A 19,288-nucleotide genomic window follows, 5' to 3' on the forward strand; every position below is an offset into this window, starting at 1 on the left:
CTTGAACCCGGGAGGCAGAGGTTTCAGTGAGCTGAGATTGCACCATTGTACTCCAGCTTGGGCAACAAGAGCGAAACTCCGTCTCAAAAAAAAAAAAATCTACTAGCATCTGGCTAGAAAGGAGGTTGTCATCCATTCTGAGAGGAACAATACACAGTTGTGGTTCATTCTAATGCCAGAATCCCTTTCCCATTCCTTGCATGCCTGCGTTTCAATCTGGCCAAGAACTGTTGCGATAACCTCCTAACTAGCATCTTTACCTCCCCCTTACCCATTCCAAATATGTCATATGTGGGGTCAGGGTAGGGAAATGATTTTTCTGTATATATCTGGTCACTCTACTTGCTTGCTTCAAACCTTACAACAGCTTATAATAATTAATTAAATCATTTGACAAACATTCTTGAGATCTTATTGTATTTTAGGCATCATTCTGGGTGCTGGTGATAAAAGTAGAAAACAAGGCAGACAAAGTCCCTGTTCTCTTGGAACTTACGTTCTAAGGGAGTCAGGTTAAGGTCCTACAAGATAAAGCTCCAAAGTTCCAATGAGTCTTGGTATTCAGGGCCCATCGCCAGGTTTTTTCACCTGCATCTCTGAACAGTACTTTTCACCCACTCTCCAGCCAGGTATGGGTCATGTAGCGTTCAAGGGTTGGGGAATGAAAGATCTCGTCCAAAGATAGACAGCCACCAAGCACTGACGTTGGGATTCTATCCAGATATGAAGGCTTGAAAGCCTGGCGCTCTTGTAGGTGTATCTCAGGCACTGACACACAGTAGGCGCTCAAAAGCAACTTGCTGATGGACTTGATTCATATCGTCACATGTATTTTTCCTTCTTTTGACACCTTCCCAGGGTGATGCAGATTTCTTCTGGTTTAGCCAAACAACAAATTACAAAGTTTGTCTTCAGAGGTTCTAAAACTAGGTCTAAGAGTAACCACTTGTTCACGGAGAATGAGTGTAAGAGATGTGTGGGAATTGAGAGGGTTTTGTGAGCTGAGGAGAGTCCAGGGGGCTCCAGGTTTATTATAGCCTCTAAGGTTTCTGTGGGCTCTATACATTTTGCAGACTTTTGTAATTCCAGGGATAATGGTGACTCCAGGTATGATGCACATTCCACAGGCTTAGCTGGCTCATTTATCTTGCTTTTCCTAAAAGCGAGGTGAAAAATAGGACAAAGAAAAAAGAATGTGGGAACAGGTCTAGAGGTGAGGCATCCAAATCTTAAAAAGACACCCCCTTGTGCACAGAATTAAGGCAACGTGGAGTGAGCCCTGGCTTAGCCCTTCCTCACAACCCCATGGTTGGAGCCTGCAATTCGGTCTTCTGTCTCTGGTTCCTCTCTGCACATCTTCAGTACCAGTAACACTGACTGTTCCCCAGACTCCTCAGGGAATTTTGCCTGACTTCCTCAGGTAGGTTTGGTCCCTCCCTCTTCTGCACCACCGTAACTCCCTAGCTCAGCATCCCCTAAGGTGAAGGTGCCTTCTCCACCAGTCTAGTTGCTCTCTGAGGACAAGGCCTAGGTTTGGCCCATTTCTGAGACCCCAGCATTGCCCAGCACAAAGATTAGGAGACATTGCAGGAAATATTGGCGGAATTTAACACATGGTTTATCCACAAAAGGACACTAACTGTTCATGCAGGGTGTTAGGAGGGCAGCAGGACAATTCTGATTCTGGAGAATCATAAACGGGTAAACAACAGTGAGGCCTAGCAACCTTGGACACTGTATCTTCCAAGCCCTGCTGAGGATGTGGGGTACAGGGTGAATGAAGGAGTAACCTGGGCTTGGCCTAATCTCTAACCACTTCAGGCTGACTTGGCCTGTGGCATCTACACCAAGCTGACTGCTGCTGGCCGTACACTCAGAGGCCAAATCCTTGGTTTCCACTCTGATGCTACAACTGCTATCAAGATTTTCCCCAACTGCCTTTTCAGTGGGGATTCAATGTACGGTGCGTGTGTGTGTGTATATTGATTTTAATTATTCTTTAAATTGTTTTTCTTAACTTTCATCCTTCCCCTCTCTGGGCCTTAGCTTCCTATTTATAAAATGACCGGAAAGCACACTCTAGCATTAGGTATCCTGCAGGATTGAGGATGAGAACACCTTCAAAACGCTGTGTGCTCCTTTCCCTGTGGGTCTTATTATCAGTATTCCGATAGACTAGATTCCAGACGCAATAGGTACATACCAATATCCGGCTCTCAGAAAATGTGGCGACTACGGGTTTTCCTGGTTCCTCAGGCTTCAGAGACATCTGGAGTTCTTGGCTTGCTCTGACTTTCAAGCTCTTTTTTTCTCTGATCGCTGCAGCTTTCTTCGCCTGCTTCTTTCTGATATGTTTCACTCTAAGGAAATAAGCCTTGGATTGGTTCTGGCTCTCCATCTCCCTGAATCCCCAAATGGGCTCTATCTTGACCAGAACTTCTGATTTAGAGCCTCAACAACAGTACCAGCTTGCTGTATGACCTAGGGCAAGCCACACATCCTCTCTGGGAATTAGTTTCACACTCTGAATAATGGGGATACCCTGCTTATTAGGCTGTGGGGCTCAGATGAGGTCAACTACGAAAGGGCCTTGCAACTGGCAGAGAGATTGTTACTGGTCTTCAAGTCCAGTTGATTATACTTTGAAAATAGCTCCTCAGTTTGCCCTGACACCTCACTCCTCATCTTGGTCTCCCCATAGCTGGCCATGCCCAAGTCCCACCTCTCTGGCTGCCCCTCATCACTTGCCCCAGGTCAGGCCTAGTATTTCCTGCCTAGTCCCCTGTACCAGCTTCCTGCCTAGTCCCCTGTATCAGCTTCCTGCCTGGCCTCTGACCTTCTGGCTGTCACTTTCTCTAATCTGTGTCCCACCCCAAGCTCAAGCTTTCCTTCACAGCTTAGCACTCTTCCTAAGAGTGCTCCGAACTGAGGATTCGGTCGAAGCTGTCTGGACAGGCTCCCCTGCCCGACTCTCTAGCCTGACTCCCTGCAACTCAGCCCTTCTCACTCCATGCTTCTAGTGAATACATGCAGCTAAGTTTTAACACCCTGTGAACCAACACCAAGGATGTCTTTCAACCTCATTTTTAGCCATTACCTGGCACTCTCAATGCACCTGACATTATACAAAGACACTGGAAATGCCTCAAACATGCCTCTGGGCATCTGCATACAAAGGTTTGGTATCCCTTATCTGAAATGCCTGGGACCAGAAGTGTTTCAGATTTCAATTTTTTTTTCTTAGATTTTGGAATATTTGTTTATACATAATGACATATCTTGGGGATAGGAGCCAAGTATAAAAACAAAATTCATTTATGTTTCATATATACCTTATACACATGGCCTGAAGGTAATTTTATATAATATTTAAAATTATTTTGTGCATGAAATAAAGTTTGTGTGCATTGAACTCTCACAGGAGGTCAGGTGTGGAATTTTCTACTTGTGGCATTATGTCAGTGCCTCAAGAACTTCCGGATTTTGGAGCATTTTGGATTTTGGATTTTGGATTTTTGGATCAGATACTCAGCCTGTACTGTTAATACTTTCCACCAAGCTAATGAGTACTGAGTCCTGCAGGCCCACCACAGACAGCACCCCGGGGACTCGCCGCTGCCTTCTCCAGGGCTGCCAAGCCCCTTCTTGGCCTTCTCCTTTATAAAATGTGTTGAAAGTGTCTGTTTTATGATGCAGTTTTATGGCTCTGTATAGTCCTCACGGCCCTGGATTGTGGTGACCATGTTTGGTACATCTTTCCCTCTTTAGACCCTAAGCTCCTTGAGGGGAGGGGTCCTGTCTTTGCTCTCTCTGTGCCAGGGCTGCAGCCAGGGCCTGCTGGGTAGTAGGCCTGCAGGTGAATTTTAACCCTAGTACTCACATGAGAGGGAGGAGGCAGAGGAAGAGCAGCGCAATTACAATTCCCGCATAGATAGCACCCTGGATCAGCCCTTTCACGAAGGCCTGGGAAGCCACAGAACTCTTTCCTGGAAGCAGAGAGCATGTGAGAAGTTTGGCATCGGAACCAAAACTCTGCTCCACTCTCTAGCCCCAGTGACTGTCCCCATCCCGCTTATTGTCCTCACCCAGTCACCGAGCCCCCTCCACCCTCACTTGACATCAGTAGGATGCTCAAAGCGTGGGTTCCATTTTGGTTCTTCCCCTCACAGAGAAGTCTCATGCCCATTTCTGGCTCTTCAGTTAGGCTGATGGTGCTGTTAGCCCAGGGGCCAAGCATGGTGGAAGTCACTTGGAGGCTGCCATCCATGCCATCCACACCCACGGGGACTCCTCCCATCCACCACTGCACAGAGGGTGTGGGAATCCCATGGAAGGAACAGCTGCACTGCAGTGTCTTCTCCAAGGAGCAAGAGGAGTTGACCAGCTTAGCAGGTACTGTGGGGAGGAAGGGTCAGGAGTCAGCAAGGCATCCTGACTTCCCTCTTCCAGTTTCTCCAGGATGCAGCCTTCTCTTTATTTGCTATTCACAAGGAGCTTCAGAAGGACTTTCTGGAAGCCCACAGGATTCAGGCCTCACAGACCAGTTCCCCTCTATCTTCTCCCCTCATCTGGCCTGAACCTGATCGCTAGACCTTCTTGAGGAGTGGCAAGTAAATTTTCTGAGGCTCTACATTGTCTGTGATCCCTTACCTACCTCGCAAGGCTAGATGTCCAAGCCAGATCTCCTACTCTGCTTCTCTTCTTCCCACCTGCAATGTTCCTCTTAGGTTCTATAATCAATTCTCCCTCCATCACTTACTGTCTGGATGCTGCTGGGCAAGTCACTCCCCTTATCATTGCTGTTTCCTAGCCTGGAAAATCGGGATATTTGCTGAACCTATCTCATATTATCATTGTTATAAGAATGAATGCCCCAAGATTTGCAGTGCACCCAGCTCAGTGCGTAGTGAAGTATTACCCATTCAATAAACAGAACACCTTTCTTAATTTCCTTCTTCCCGGTCCCAAGTGGCCTTTGGTGGAACATTCACTGGAAGCCAAATGTACTATGGCATCTTCTGTGTAAGAATGTTGGAAACTGCCTCGGTCTATTTAGAACAGGTAGGACATGGTGGCCATTTGATGAATATCATTGATTAGGAGGGAACAGTCACATTCATCAAGGTCTCTAATAGTGAGGAATCTGTCTTCGGTGTTGACACACACTTTTTCATTGAAGTTTTTTGAGGTTACTGGAAGAAAGGGGTAATTTTCCCCTAACCAGTAGCTCCTAATCTCGGTCTCTTTACCTGAGTCACTTGCGGGGCGCTGTTGAGGAATTTGCGGGGCACTCTCATATACGGCCCCCTCTATGGCTGTTCTCTGAATTGTCTTTTCCATCTGGCAAAGTGTGCCCATGGAAACGCTGAAAAACTTAACTTCAGGACTTCCAGTAATGTCTTAAACAGCTCTTAGTGCCCTCATGCCTTCATAGCACCCGCACTCTCCATCCCTCTCCCTTCCCAGTTTGCTATTTGCTTCAGACACCCCAGCCCTGTCAAAATCTGACACACAGAAGATGTCTAATTCACGTTGATTATCTGGTACTTATGCCCGTATGTCCTCTTTCTCCATGCCTCCATAGCCCATCCTCTGCCCTGCCAACACCCAGGCCCTGGAGTCTTGGCTTCCAAACACACCTCCAGTGCTGCTTCTCACCTTACTTACCCAGCTGTAGCAGTGGAAGCATCACTTGCAGCAGCAACAGTTCTCAGGAACAGCAGAAGCTCTTTAGTACGCTGGCTCTGACATCAGAACCATGTGGTTCAGAAGGAGTGAGGTGATGGGTAACTGAAAGAGGATGTGGGGATCCCAAGTCAGGGGCTTCTGTCTCTGGTCATCGTGAAGGCCTGTTCACTTGGAGAAGCAGGAATTATATGGGATGAGACGCTCATGAGCATTTGGGACAGGGAGGCAACTAAGATCGTTTGTGAAGCCTCAGTGTCATGTCTCCTTTATTCTTTGTTTTATTTTTGTTTTTTAGACTGGATCTTACTCTGTCGCCCAGGCTGGGGTGCAGTGGCTCGATCTCGGCTCACTGCAATCTCCGTCTCCCATGTTCAAGCAACTCTTCTGCCTTAGCCTCCAGAGTAGCTGGAATTACAGGTATTCACCACCATGGCCAATTAATTTTTGTAGTTTTAGTAGAGATGAGGTTTCACCATGTTGGCCAGGCTGGTCTCAAACACCTGACCCGCCTTGGCCTCCCAAAGAGCTGAGATTACAGGCATAAGCCACGATGCCCGGTTTGTTTTTGTTTTTGAGACAGGGTCTTTCTCTCTCTCTGTCACCCAGTCTGGATTGCAGTGGTGTGATCACTTAAGATAGAAAAGTGTTGACATCTCTCAGGAAAAATATGATAATGTTTATTTTGGTGAGAAGTGTAAAACAACATCTCCCCACCACAGTATAATTGTTTTGCCATAAAATTTGAAATGAATGGTGTAAGTAATGTTCTATAGCATGGCACAATGTTCCTTTTTATATCCCATGTAGATATTTATTTAATAAATTTGTTTTCAGTAGATTTCTATTAAAAAAAAGAGACAGCATGAGACCCTGTCTCAAAAAAATGGCCAATTCCAATTCCTACTGGATATCATGACTTAAAAGTACATAGTAATTCCAGCTTGGGCAACATGATAAAACCCTGTTTCTACAAAAAATACAAAAATTATCTGGGTGTGGTGGTATGCACCTGTAGTCCCAGCTACTTGAAAGGTTAAGGTGAGCGGATCACCTGAGGTGGGGCGGTCAAGGCTGCAGTCAGCCGTGATCACACCACTGCACTGTAGCTTGGGCAACAGAGGAAGACTCTATCTCAAAATAAGTAAGTAAATAAATAAAATACATACATACATACATAGTAATTCAGAGAGTATGGTATTGACACAAGGATAAATAAAAATACCAATGGGACAGGCTATATGGTTGAGAAAAATACCTGTACATACGTGATCACTTGGTTTAGGATAAATATGGCACTGCATAGAAGTTAAAGGACTCTCTTTTGAATAAATTGTGTCAGAATAACTGGATAGGCATGCAGCAAAAGGAAATAAGACCCCCTACCTCATGTCATACATAAAAATAACTTCTAGGGTCATTGGGAAAGTCCTTAGACTTTTTTTCTAGAACAGTGCTGTGTGAAGAAATATAATGTGAGCTATAAATGTGGACTACATGTACAATTTTAAATTTTCTAGTAGACACATTAAAAAGGAAGAAATGGTTAAAATTAATTTTAATGATGTTTCATTTAACCTAGTGAAAGAAACCTAGGCTATTCACTAGGTTATTCATATTGAACCTAACCCAATATTTCAACGTGCAACCAACACAAAATTGTTAAGATCTGGTACATTCTTTATACACTCTTCAAAATCTTGTATATATTTTACGCTTACAGCACACTTCAATTCAGACTAGCCACAATATAAGGGGTCAATAGCCATATGTAGTTAGTAGCTACCATATTGGTCAGCAGAATTCATGAATACAACATAGGAGAGTATCTTGGTAAGTTTTAGGTAAGCAAATATATCTTTAAAAGGGCCAAAAACACTAGCTATGAGGAAATATGGATAAAATGGACTGTATCAGAATTAATTTCTGCATCAAAAGATACCATGAAGGAGGACAAATGCAAGTTACAGGGCTGGAGAACATACTTGCAACACATACAACGTGCTTGCATCCAGAACATAGCAAGGATAAAGAGGGTAATGAATGGTGTAGTACATGAGTGGAGTGTTTGGGGTGTTGTTAATGTTCTATTTCTTGACCTCAGTGGTGGTTACACTGGTCTGCTCCCTTTGTGATAATTTGAGTTGTATACTTACTATCTGTATTAATACCTATCTGTATAAAATTGTACTTTGATTTAAAAGCTTGTTTGAAAATAAAGACAGAGAAACAAACAGAAAGGATACAAAAGAGAATATAGAATGGTTGGGACAAGTAGAAATCATGTACCTAGATGTTATATTTAAACTCCAATACATCAGTGATTAAACTAAATATAAATGGCTTAAATTATCCAATTATGAATCTAAGATCATCATATTGGAAAAAAGAAGCAAAGCCAAACTCTATGCTGTTTACAAAAGACACAACCAAAGCATAAGTGTAAAGGACAGTTAAAGAACCAAAGAATGGGCCGGGCGCGGTGGCTCATGCCTGTAATCCCAGCACTTTGGGAGGCCGAGACAGACGGATCACGAGGTCAGGAGATTGACACCATCCTGGCTAACACGGTGAAACCCCATCTCTACTAAAAATACAAAAAATTAGCCGGGTGTGGTGGGGGGTGCCTGTAATCCCAGCTACTCGGGAGGCCGAGGCAGGAGAATGGTGTGAACCTGGGAGGCGGAGCTTGCAGTGAGCTGAGATCACGCCACTGCACTCCAGCCTGGGCGACAGATCAAGACTCCATCTCAAAAAAAAAGAAAAAAAAAAAAACCAAAGAATGAAAACATATACCAAGCAAATACCAACCAGAAAGCCAGGTAATGTAGACATACCTACATTAACATCCCATAAAGCAGACTTTAAGCAAAAGGCATTACCAAAGATAGAATGGCATATCTCCTGATGATAAGATGACATTAACAGGAATAAAGTATATATTTAAAATTTGTGTTTCCCTACTAACATAGTCCAAAAATATATACAGCAAAAAATCTACAAAAATAAAAAGAGAAACAGACATCCACAATAGTAGTGTGACATTTTAATCACTGTTCTCTCAGAAACTGATAGAACAAACAGACTATTGGAATATATAAAGATTTCAACAACTTCATCGGCAAATTTGACCAAAAATGTGTAGAGAATACTGCAGTCAATAACTGCAGAATGCAATGTCTTTGTAGGCACACAGAGAACATTTACAGAAATTGACCATAGCTCGATCATAAGACAAATCTTAACAAAATTTCCATGAAAATATTTAAAATCTCATTAATAACCAGAAAAATGCGTGTTAAAACCATCAGATACCAGTACATATCCAAGACAATATATCAAGTCTTGGTGAGAATGTGGTACTCAACTTTCACACACTATTGGTGGGAATATAAATCACGGCAACAAAGTTATTTATCAAAGCAGAAGATACATATACATACTCTATGACCCTCAATTCCACTCCCAGATATATACTTTATAGAAATGTTTGTGAACATGTATGCCAAAAAGCAATGCAAAAATGTTTACAGTGGTATTATTTAAAAATAGCTAAAAAGTTAAACAATCCAAATGGCAGTAAACACAGAATTTTAAAAAATGAGATACTACACAGCAACAAAAACCTATGAGCTAGTGCTAGATGCAACAACATGGACCATTCTTACGAATAAACTACAGAATGAACAAAGCTAGACACAAGTAAGTAATAATGTATGGCAGCATTTCTTTAAAATTTGAAAAAAACTGGGCAAAATCAAGTGTTTAAGAATGCACGCACAAGTAGTAAAAATCCTTTAAAAGTTGCCAAGAAATGTCCAGCATAAAAGGTAGGATATTAATTGCCGTTTTGGGAGGAAGGAGGTCTGTTTCTCTGTTTATTTTATCATTTGTAGGGGGTATGAACAGGTCTTTTGAGATACTGGCTATAGTGAATTCCATAAGGCTGTACCCTATATAGGCATCCTTTTAATAGTACAGTCTCCCATTGCCCATCTGCCTGACCATATGGCCAGGCCATTGGCCATTGCCCATGAATTGGTAAAAACCCAAATGTAGAGGCAGTTCAGCCCACTGAAGTGACTTGTTTTTACCTTCCTCAGTATGAGTGCAGGTCTTCCAAATAGGATGTTATTAATTCACTTTGGAATTGCCACCCATAAATCAAACAGCTCTTAGCTGGTCAATCAAGAGCTATTAACAGACATCATCCAAGTAATAATAGGATCTCGCAGCTCTTCAGTAGGGAAAAAGGCCACCTGTTCATAAATATAACGAGTACCTCCTTGCATTTCCCTGGTAGCATGTTCCTATATAAACAATTTCCATTTTATTATGAGACTCTTTTGGGCATGGCCTTCCTTACTACAGTGTTTTTCCAACATTACAAACACATCGTGAGGATTTCAGGTGTCAGGATTATTATGTCCTTCAATGATGGGGCAGACTCAAAGCCCAATAGGCAGCTAGTTGTCATTTCAATTGGACATTTTCTGGCCCCAAATCCCAGCATTCACCACTGGGTGGTGCTCACTGGCCTTAGCTCCAGTCCGCCTAAATAAAGCAAACATTAAGCTTCTAACATGTTTTGTCCACCAGATATCCTGTACTGTTTCAAATTAACAATTAGTGTGGGCTTGGGCAATCTTATTGGTGCCTATTTAGCATATTCAATCAATATTGGTTGAAGGGAAGATTTACATGCCTTCTGTTTCACAACAGTACATAGGGGAACTCTTCCCTGGTTGGACACAATATCTTTTCTCATAATACATTTAGGTAAATACATTCACATAACATATTCACACAGTCTCTCCAAACATTCCAGTTTTCATCCAAAGTTTCACCTGAATCTCATCTACTTTTGCAATCCTATGTCTTCACAATCTAACCATAGATGCTATTAGAATTTCACCAACCTTTTTGGAATCGCAGTGTATAAGGCTCCCACGTGAGTCCTAGGAATATCTCTTATCCATCCCCTGACTATTTTACCACGAATGTGCATATGACTTTGGATCCTCAGTTAGGGGTCAGGCCAAATAACCCAGGCCCTTTTGTCGTTTATCTTGATTAGATAACATGTTAGTTCCTGCAGGAGATCTGAGGTCAGATTTCGCATTGTCATGTTTGCCTTCTGGCTTTTAAAATTCCTCCAAACCAGGGTAAATATAGCAGACTTGATGGGGGCCCTTCAATACTGGAGGCCCGTCTGGGTTCTCACCGCCCCACCTAATTTCGAAGAGTGCTCCATTGAGACCTTTGTTTTGACTCCCTCAATGTCCGCTTAACTCATCTCATTTCTTAATAACTGTTTAAAGATTTCCACCCTCTTAGAAATGTTCGTCTTTTCTCACTCTCTGGTGAACCACTCTAATTTTCTTTGCCATCTGTCATTTCAGCCTAACTTTTCCCTTTAGCAGCAGCCCTGAGGCTAGCAGCTGTAACTCAGGCTGGCCAGAGCCCAAGATTGGGCCAGCATCAGGATCCGCCTCAGCCACTTTCATTTTAACGATTACAGATAAAAATAGCAAAGGGATTGCCTATTTAGTTTGTTTCCTTATGCATCCAGTGGGTCAGCTCCTTGGGGGTTGGATCCATTGTATTGAAAAAGCAATGGTAACTTTTACCTCCTGTAACTGTTTGCAGAACAGCTGCATTTCTATACCCACGGGTGACCGCAGGGCAGCCCAGGAATCAAAGGCTTATCATCTTGACTTCACATCCTTCCTCTTCTCAAACCACATGTTTCAGTGAGTCAAGGCTGTTCTAGTGATACATTTCTGATACAACTGAAAAGTTAGGGAATGGTCCACAAGATCCCCTCATTTCTGACACCAACTGATCACCCTCAGTTCTCAAATCATTTGCAAGGTTTTGGAACCCCAAGACTACCCTTAGGTTTGGTAATTCACTAGAAGTGCTCACAGAATTCACTGAAAGCTGTTATACTCTTGATTACTGTTTACTACAACTAAAGGATAGAGATTAAAATCAGCCAAAAGAAGACACACAGGGCAGAGGCCGGAAGTTCCCCACACAAAGCTTCCAGTTATCCTCTCCTTGTGGAGTCACGGACAGCGTAACTTAACTTTCCTGGTGATAATGTGTGACAATATGCATAGTATTGTCAACTAAAGAAGCTCACCCAAGCCTTGTGTCCAGTGTTTTTATTGGGCCTCCATCATGTAACATGGTGACTTCCCTCATGGTGGATCTTAGCATCCAGCTCCTCCTGAAGTTGAGCTGATACCATTTGATCCAAAGCCCCTATTCTAAATCACATTGTTAGACTATCTGGTATTGCTTCCACTCTAAATCACATTGTTAACATTATCTGGTGTGGCCAGCCCTCACCCTAAATCACATTTCTAGAATATTCAGTGTGATGCAAGGTCCCTGGGCAAACAAAGACACCCCATATGAGGTGTGACATTCTAAGAGCTAGGGAGTGTCTTCCAGAAGCCAAGGGCAAAGGCCAGCCCTCTCTTCAGGCAAGGTTAAGTTCCTTAGTACACAGAATAAAATGTCAAATTCGTAATAGCAGTTATCTCTCTGTTTGAGAGTGGGAGATGTGTTTGGGGAAGGGAGTATACCAGGGGTAGTGTTTTCTTTCTTTCTTTCTTTCTTTTCTTTCTTTTTTTTTTTTTTTTTTTTTTTGAGACAGGTTCTTGCTCTGTCACCCAGGCTGGATGGAGTGCAACGGAGCATTCACAGTTCACTGCAGGCTTGACCTCCCAGGCTCAAGCAATCTTCCCACCTCAGCCTCCCAAGTAGCTGGGATTACAGGCATGTGCCACCATGCCTGACTAATTTTTTAATTTATGTAGAGATGGGATCTTGTTATGTTGCCCAGGCTGGTCTTGAACTCCTAGGCTCAAGCAATCCTCCCGCCTGGGCTTCCTAAAATGCTGGGATTACAGGTGTGAGCTACCGTGCCCAGCCAGTGTTTTCAATGTTAAGCTGGTGGTGGATGTATGCTCATTATACTATATTTATATCTTTCTATATGTCTGAAATACTTCACAATCTTTAAATGAAAACTGGATTATTTGTCATTTATATAAAAGCTTTATATATATAATATGTAAATATATATCTACATATTCATATATAATACACTCATAACTATACATCCATGAATGAGTAAAACAAAGATCTAGAATGATGTATAATTTGATACCAGTGCTTACCTATGGATAGAGCAGTGATCACAGATGAGATTATAGAATTTTCAGTTTTTTAATTCCAGCTTTATTGAAGTATAACTGACAAATAAAAATTGTATATACTTAAGGTGTACGACATGATGTTTTGATGTATGTATGCACTGTGGAATGATTGCCACAATCCAGTGAATTAACATAATCATCACTTCACAGTTACCGTTTTTTTGGTGGTGAGAACACTTAATATTTCCCGTCATAAAATTTCAAGTACACAGTACAGTATCATTTACTATAGTCATCATGGTGCACATGAAACCTCCAGAACTTACTCCTTCTGCCTAGCTGAAACTTTGTACCCCTTGACCAATGTCTCATTTCCCTTAGCCCTCAGCCCTGGCAACCACCATTCTATACTTCGCTTTTAAGCGTTTGACTTTCTGAGATTCTACATGTAAGTGAGATCATGCAGTACTTGTCTTTCTGTGTCTGACTTGTTTCACATAGCATAAGGTCTTTCAGGTTTATTTACATTGTTGCAAATGGCAAGATGTCCTTTTTTAAGGCTGAATGAATAACTTCCACTGTGTGTGTGTATGTGTGTGTGTGTGCACAATAAATCCTCACTTACCATCATCATTCAGTTCTTGGAAACTCCTACTTTAAGTGAAATGATGTAAAATGAAACCAATTTTACCATGTATAAGAACATGCAAACTCCACACAGATACTGGTCCTGGCGGGGAATTGATTTTTTTCTCTTACGATTAGACAATGTTGAACAAAATGACATTATTTGAATGGTGTGTGTGTGTGTGTGTGTGCACGTGCGCATGTGTGTATACATATATAATATTTTCTTTACTCATCTATTAATGGACACTTAGGTTGATTCCACGTCTGGGCTATTGTGAATAATGCTGCAATGAACACAGGAGTGCAGATATCTCTTCAAGATACTGAGTTCATTTCTGTCAAATATATGCCTAGAAGTGGGATTGCTGAATCATATGGTAGTTCTATTTTTAATTTTTTAAGGATACGCCATGCTATTTTCCATAGTGGTTTTACCAATTTACATTTCCACCAACAGTGTACGAACAAGGTTTACTTCTGCCCACATCCTCATCAACACTTGCTATCTTTGGCCTTACTGATATAGCCATCTAATAGGTATAAGGTGATATCTGTGGTTTTAATTTGCATTTCTCTGATGATTAGTGACGTCAGGCATTTTTTTTTATATACCTGTTGGCCATTTTGGTATGTCTTCTTTTATGAAATGCCTATTCAGGTCCTCGCCCATTTTTTTAATTGGGTTATTTGATTTTTTTGCTATCGAGTGGGTATTAGCCCCTTATTAGGTGGATGCTTTGCAAATATGTTCTCCCATTCTGTAGGTTGTCTCTTCACTCTGTTGATTGTTCCCTTTGCTGTTCAGAAACTACTTTGGTGCAATCTTGCATGTCAATTTTTGCTTTTGTTGCCTGTGTTTTTGCAGAAATATCCAAAAAATTATTTCCCAAACCAATAATTTTTATTGTGTATTACATATAAATATACAGAAGTTTTCTCCAATGTTTTCTTTCAGTAGTTTTACAATCTCAGGTCTTATATTTAAGTCATTTTTTTTTTTCTTGAGACAGGATCCCACTCTGTTGCCCAGGCTGGAGTGCAATGGCATGATCTCCGCTCACTGCAACCTCCATCTCCTGGGTACAAGCGATACTTGTGCCTTAGCCTCCTGAGTAGCTGGGATTACAGGCGTGCTCCACCATGCCTGGCTAATTTTTGTATTTTTAGCAGAGACGGGGTTGCACCATATTGGCCAGGCTGGTCTCGAACTCCTGGCCTCAAATGATCCACCCTCCTTGGCCTCCCAAAGTGCTGGGATTACAGGCGTGAGCCACTGCGCCTGGCTATGTTTAAGTCTTTAACCCATTTTGAGTTTATTTTTGTATTTGGTATAAAGTAAGTGTCCAGTTTCCACGTGGATATCTAGTTTTCCCTAAAATTCTCAGGGTTTTATTTAGTCATGGGTCTACAGGTAGCTAACCTTTTTATAATTAATTTTTTATTGAGATATAATTCATATACCATAAATTCGCCATTTTAAAGTGCACACAATCTAGGAGTTTTAGTATATCCATAAAGATAGGCAGACATCACCATTACCTAATTCCAGAGCACTTTCATCACCTCCCTAAAAACACCAATATCCATTAACATTTACTCCCCGTTTCCCCAAACCCCAACTCCACCCCCTAGTTGTAGGCAACCACTGATCTATTTTCCATAATTATAAATTTGCCTATTCTGGACATTGTATATAAATGAAATGATATAATATGTGGTCTTTTGTGTCTGGCTTCTTTCATTTAGCATGCTTTCAAGGCTAATTCGTGTTGTACCAGATATCAGTACTCCTTTCGTTGTTATCATTGAATAATATTCCATTGTATGGATAGACCACATTTTGTTTATCCATTCATCAGTTGATGGCATTTGGGTTGTTTCTACTATTTGGCTACTGTGAATCAATCCTTTTTTTTTTTTTTTTTTTAAAGAGATGGAGTCTCACCCTGTCACCCTGGCTGGTGTGCAGTGGTACAATCACAGCTCTCTACAGCCTCGAATTCCTGAGCTCAAGTAGTCCTCCCACATCAGTCTCTCGAGTAGTTGGGACTTTAAGGGCACACCACTAGACCCAGTTAATTTTAAAAAAATATTTTCTGTAGAGAGAGAGTCGAGTCTTGCTATACTGCCCAGGCTGGTTTTGAACTCCTGGGCTCAAGCAATTCTCCTGCCTCAGCCTCCCAAAGTGCTAGGATTACAGTCATTAGCCACTGTGCCCTGCTGTGAATCAATTCTGAATGACTGAATCATGCTATGACTGCTAACTACTTTTATGGTTAACACCTAATGAGAAACTGTGGTTGCCATTTACAACTCTAGAGACGTAGAAATTTTATCTAACTTTTATCCTAGTCTCAACAACTCTGTGAGGTACATCTCATTATCAACACTTCAAAGAGGAAGGAAGAGATCCAGAAAAGTACTGTGACTGGCCCCAAGACATGTAGCCGTTAGGTTGATAGATTTCAGACTCAACCTTTGACTACAAATGTGGTGTCTTTTTCATGATTCTATTTTGCCTTAAAAACTGCTGTATAAGCATGGTGAAGTTCATTCTCCTTTCCAAGTTCATTTCCTAATGAATAAAATATAAGAATAAATCACTTAGCCCTGATGTGACACACAGTATACTTAGATTTTTCCTGGAAGTGGACCAGAAGTCCGAAAACCTTATCTTTGTTGCTACTTCCTGGGTGATTCTGGGTAAGTCACTTCCCTCACTGTCAGCCTGCTTCAGAGGCTAAAAACAATCATAAATGAGTTTTGTTTGGCCTACAAATGCTTACTTTTTAAAATTAACTTTTAAAATGGGATAACATTTAATTATCAGGGCACTTCACAAAAAATTCAAACAACCAGCTTCTCTCTCTCTTTTTTTTTAATTTTAAATTCAAGTCAAGATATTTTAAATATCTTTTTTTATTTTAAATTCAAGTCAAGATATTTTAAATTCAAGCCTAGATATGAAGGTTAGCTGTTTTATAGTGTACAAGTGGCTTCACCTCTCTCTAGGCCTATTTGCTCATTTTAAAATCATGTATAATAATAGCACCCATCTTAGGGTTGTTGTTAAGATTAAATGAGTCAGTAGAACAGAACCTCACATTTGGTAAGCACTCAAAAAATGTTAGTTACTATGTATTAGGTTCCCTGCTTAGCTCCTATCAGCATTTAACTTGGAACCCCCAATTTTTTTTTTTTTTTACACAGGGTCTGGAGTGCAGTGGCACTAACATGGCTCACTGCAGCCTCAACTTTCCAGGCTCAAGTGATCCTCCCACCTCAGCCTCCAGAGTAGCTGGGACTATAGGCACAAGCCACCACGTCCAGCTAATTGAAAATTTTTTTTTGTAGAGACAGAGTCTCACTATGTTACCCAGGCTGGTCTCGAACTCCTGGGCTCAAGCAATCCTCTCACCTCAGCCTCCCAAAGAGCTCGAATTACAGCCGTGAGCCAACACACACAGCCTGGGACCACTCTTGACCACCCCTAATCCCTTCCCAGAGTTCTGGAACCAGCCCTGTCCTTTCCTATTCCATATTTCTGCATGTTTTACCAGATCTCTCTGAGTGGTCTGTGATCCCAACCCTTAGCCTCCAGACTGATTGCCCTTTTTCCTTCTCACATAAAAAAGATATTGCCCAAGTTTCCAGGTCGTTAAATGCCTATCTCATTCATGCCACATATCCCCTTTCTTTTTGCATTGTCAATTTTTTTTTCCTTCCCCTTTCTCCCATTTAAAAGCCCATGTTAGATGGTCGGAATGAGCCTTCTCTAAGTCCTGGCCCAGGATTTGCCAGTAAAGCACTGAATAACTGTGGTCAAGTATTTTTCCCTCCTCTTATTTCCTCATGTGTAACATGAGTGGGTTTTACTGCTGGAGATGTAATGATCCATTTAACTACAAAATTCTGATTTCTTCTTTCTTCTCTCCATCAGCTTTAGAGCATACATGCGATGACTCCCCATGCACCCATTATATTTTCTTTTCCTTTTCTTTTCTTCTTTCTTTCTTTCTTTCTTTCTTTCTTTCTTTCTTTCTTTCTTTCTTTCTTTCTTTTCTTTCTTTCTTTCTCTCTTTATCTCTCTCTCTTTCTCTCTCTTTTTTTTTTTTTTTTTGAGACAGAGTCCCGTTCTGTTGCCCAGGCTGGAGTGCAGTGGCACGATCTTGGCTCACTGCAACCTCTGCCTCTGGAGTTCAAGTGATTCTCCTGCTTCAGCCTCCCAAGTAGCTGGGACTACAGGCACGGGCCACCATGCCCGTCTAATTTTTGTATTTTTGGAAGAGACAGGGTTTCACCATGTTGGCCAGGCTGGTCTCGAACTCCTGACCTCAAGTGATCGCCGGCCTCAGCCTCCCAAAGTGCTGGGATTACAGATGTGAGCCACTGCGCCGGGCCTATTTTCCTTGACCATCACGTCTCTCAATTTTCCTTCTGTCTCTTGTTCCAAAGGGCTCCAGGATATTCTCTGTTCTCAGCACACTTCCATCTGTGTATTTCCTTAGCAGGGTGTGAGTGATGCAAAGGTGTTCGGCTTTCTAAGGGAAGGGCTGACTTACTAATGATTGATCTATTTACGGTGAGGAAAACGATTTTCTAGGGAAAGCCAGGATAACTAATAATGAAACTGATAGACACGCATGGGATAACTGTGTGAGTAATGATTGGGTGCCTTGCAGGGGTATAACTTACCAAGAGACTGACTTAGCGGGAGCCTAATTAACCAATGAACAGGGCAGGTTCTGAAGGGAGTGGATTTTCTCATTAACTGGTTTTCAAAGGGACTAACCGTTGACTCATAAGGGCACTGACCTGATTGTGAACCCACAAGCCGCTTGCTTACCTTCTTGGTAGATGGATGTCGCCCCTGCTGCCCTCTGGCTGACCAGGTGACTGATGTGGTGGAGGCTGGGGAACGCTGGCTCCTGGCGAACCCCCTGACTATATCTCACCGCCTGACTGTTCAGATTTAGCCTCTGTCTGACCAAAAGGCTCTCAGGGGCCTCACTGGCACGAGAGCCGCCCTGGTGGCCTAACCGACCTGCGGCTGCCCCACGGCCCAAGGATCCGCCGATTGACGCTGACTGGAAGGCCAGTTAGTGCAGGTTCAATGAAGGAACCCAACAACCGCCAACAACTGCCAGGGACCCAACAACTGCTGGAACCCAACAACTGCCAGGGACGCCAACAGGCCAGGCACAGCCTTGTGCGACCAGGGATCCTCAGTCGGCTGCACAGAGATAGCCGCTGCAAGACCTGCTAGCTCGCATCCTTAGGCGAGTGCATCCACCCCGCAGCCAATCAGCAGCTGCATGGGCTTACTTTACACAGCCAATCAGAGGCTGCATGTGCTTATTTTACAACCAATGAGAGGCTGCATGGGCTTATGTTACAGCCAATCAGAGGCTGCATGGGCTTATTTTACAGCCAATCAGAGGCTGCATGAGTTTATTCTACAGCCAATCAATGAGGCAGAAGAAGCTTTGTGCCCACAGGCGCGTGCCCCTGGGAGCTGATGCACAGCTGCCAGAGTCAATCAGGAACTGCAACTGCAACTCCCTCCTCCAACCTTTGTGCCCAATTGGATCTTGAGGGCTTGAGCCAATCCGCAGCCGGGGGCGGTGCCAGGGTAGTTTGTGGGCCAATTTTCTTCCCAGCAAGGCCTTTCCAGCCCGTGCTGATGAAACCACACTCCTCTCCAACCCTGAGGACTCTGTTCCTCTTGTTTAACCCTGTTTATTTTTTCTCACATTTTATCCGTCAAGCACTTTCTTACCCATTATGCTTTCAAAATGACA

At 42.5% G+C, this 19,288-nt stretch overlaps 1 protein-coding gene across 3 annotated transcripts; it reads right to left on the bottom strand.

Moving 5' to 3' along the window:
• Positions 1-400: 400 nt before the first annotated feature.
• SIGLECL1 (SIGLEC family like 1) lies at positions 401-18,626 on the bottom strand. 3 transcript variants are annotated; one of them, XM_055237913.2, is made up of 6 exons: positions 18,334-18,626; positions 5,668-5,790; positions 4,114-4,395; positions 3,881-3,986; positions 2,204-2,360; positions 401-1,156 (listed from the first exon to the last, which is right to left on the bottom strand). In XM_055237913.2, exons 2-6 carry the CDS (start codon positions 5,687-5,689, stop codon positions 1,139-1,141), a joined length of 585 nt encoding a protein of 194 aa, XP_055093888.1. In that variant the 5' UTR covers positions 5,690-5,790; positions 18,334-18,626; the 3' UTR covers positions 401-1,138. The 3 variants fall into 3 exon arrangements, with proteins under 3 accessions (XP_055093888.1, XP_055093889.1, XP_063471733.1); XM_055237914.2 differs by lacking the exon at positions 4,114-4,395 and having other exon boundaries at positions 18,334-18,617; XM_063615663.1 differs by lacking the exon at positions 18,334-18,626 and having other exon boundaries at positions 5,668-5,801.
• Positions 18,627-19,288: the final 662 nt, after the last annotated feature.

This window comes from Symphalangus syndactylus, chromosome 13 (genome assembly GCF_028878055.3).
Source record: "Symphalangus syndactylus isolate Jambi chromosome 13, NHGRI_mSymSyn1-v2.1_pri, whole genome shotgun sequence".
In the NCBI taxonomy this organism is placed as follows: domain Eukaryota; kingdom Metazoa; phylum Chordata; class Mammalia; order Primates; family Hylobatidae; genus Symphalangus; species Symphalangus syndactylus.

Coding starts and splice junctions, on each gene's coding strand:
- SIGLECL1 (XM_055237913.2), bottom strand. CDS start 5,689: ATGCTTCCACTGCTACAGCTGG. Junction 4,396..5,667: donor GCTTCCACTGCTACAGCTGG/GTAAGTAAGGTG, acceptor TCCTCCCCACAG/TACCTGCTAAGCTGGTCAAC. Junction 3,987..4,113: donor GAGCATCCTACTGATGTCAA/GTGAGGGTGGAG, acceptor CTCTGCTTCCAG/GAAAGAGTTCTGTGGCTTCC.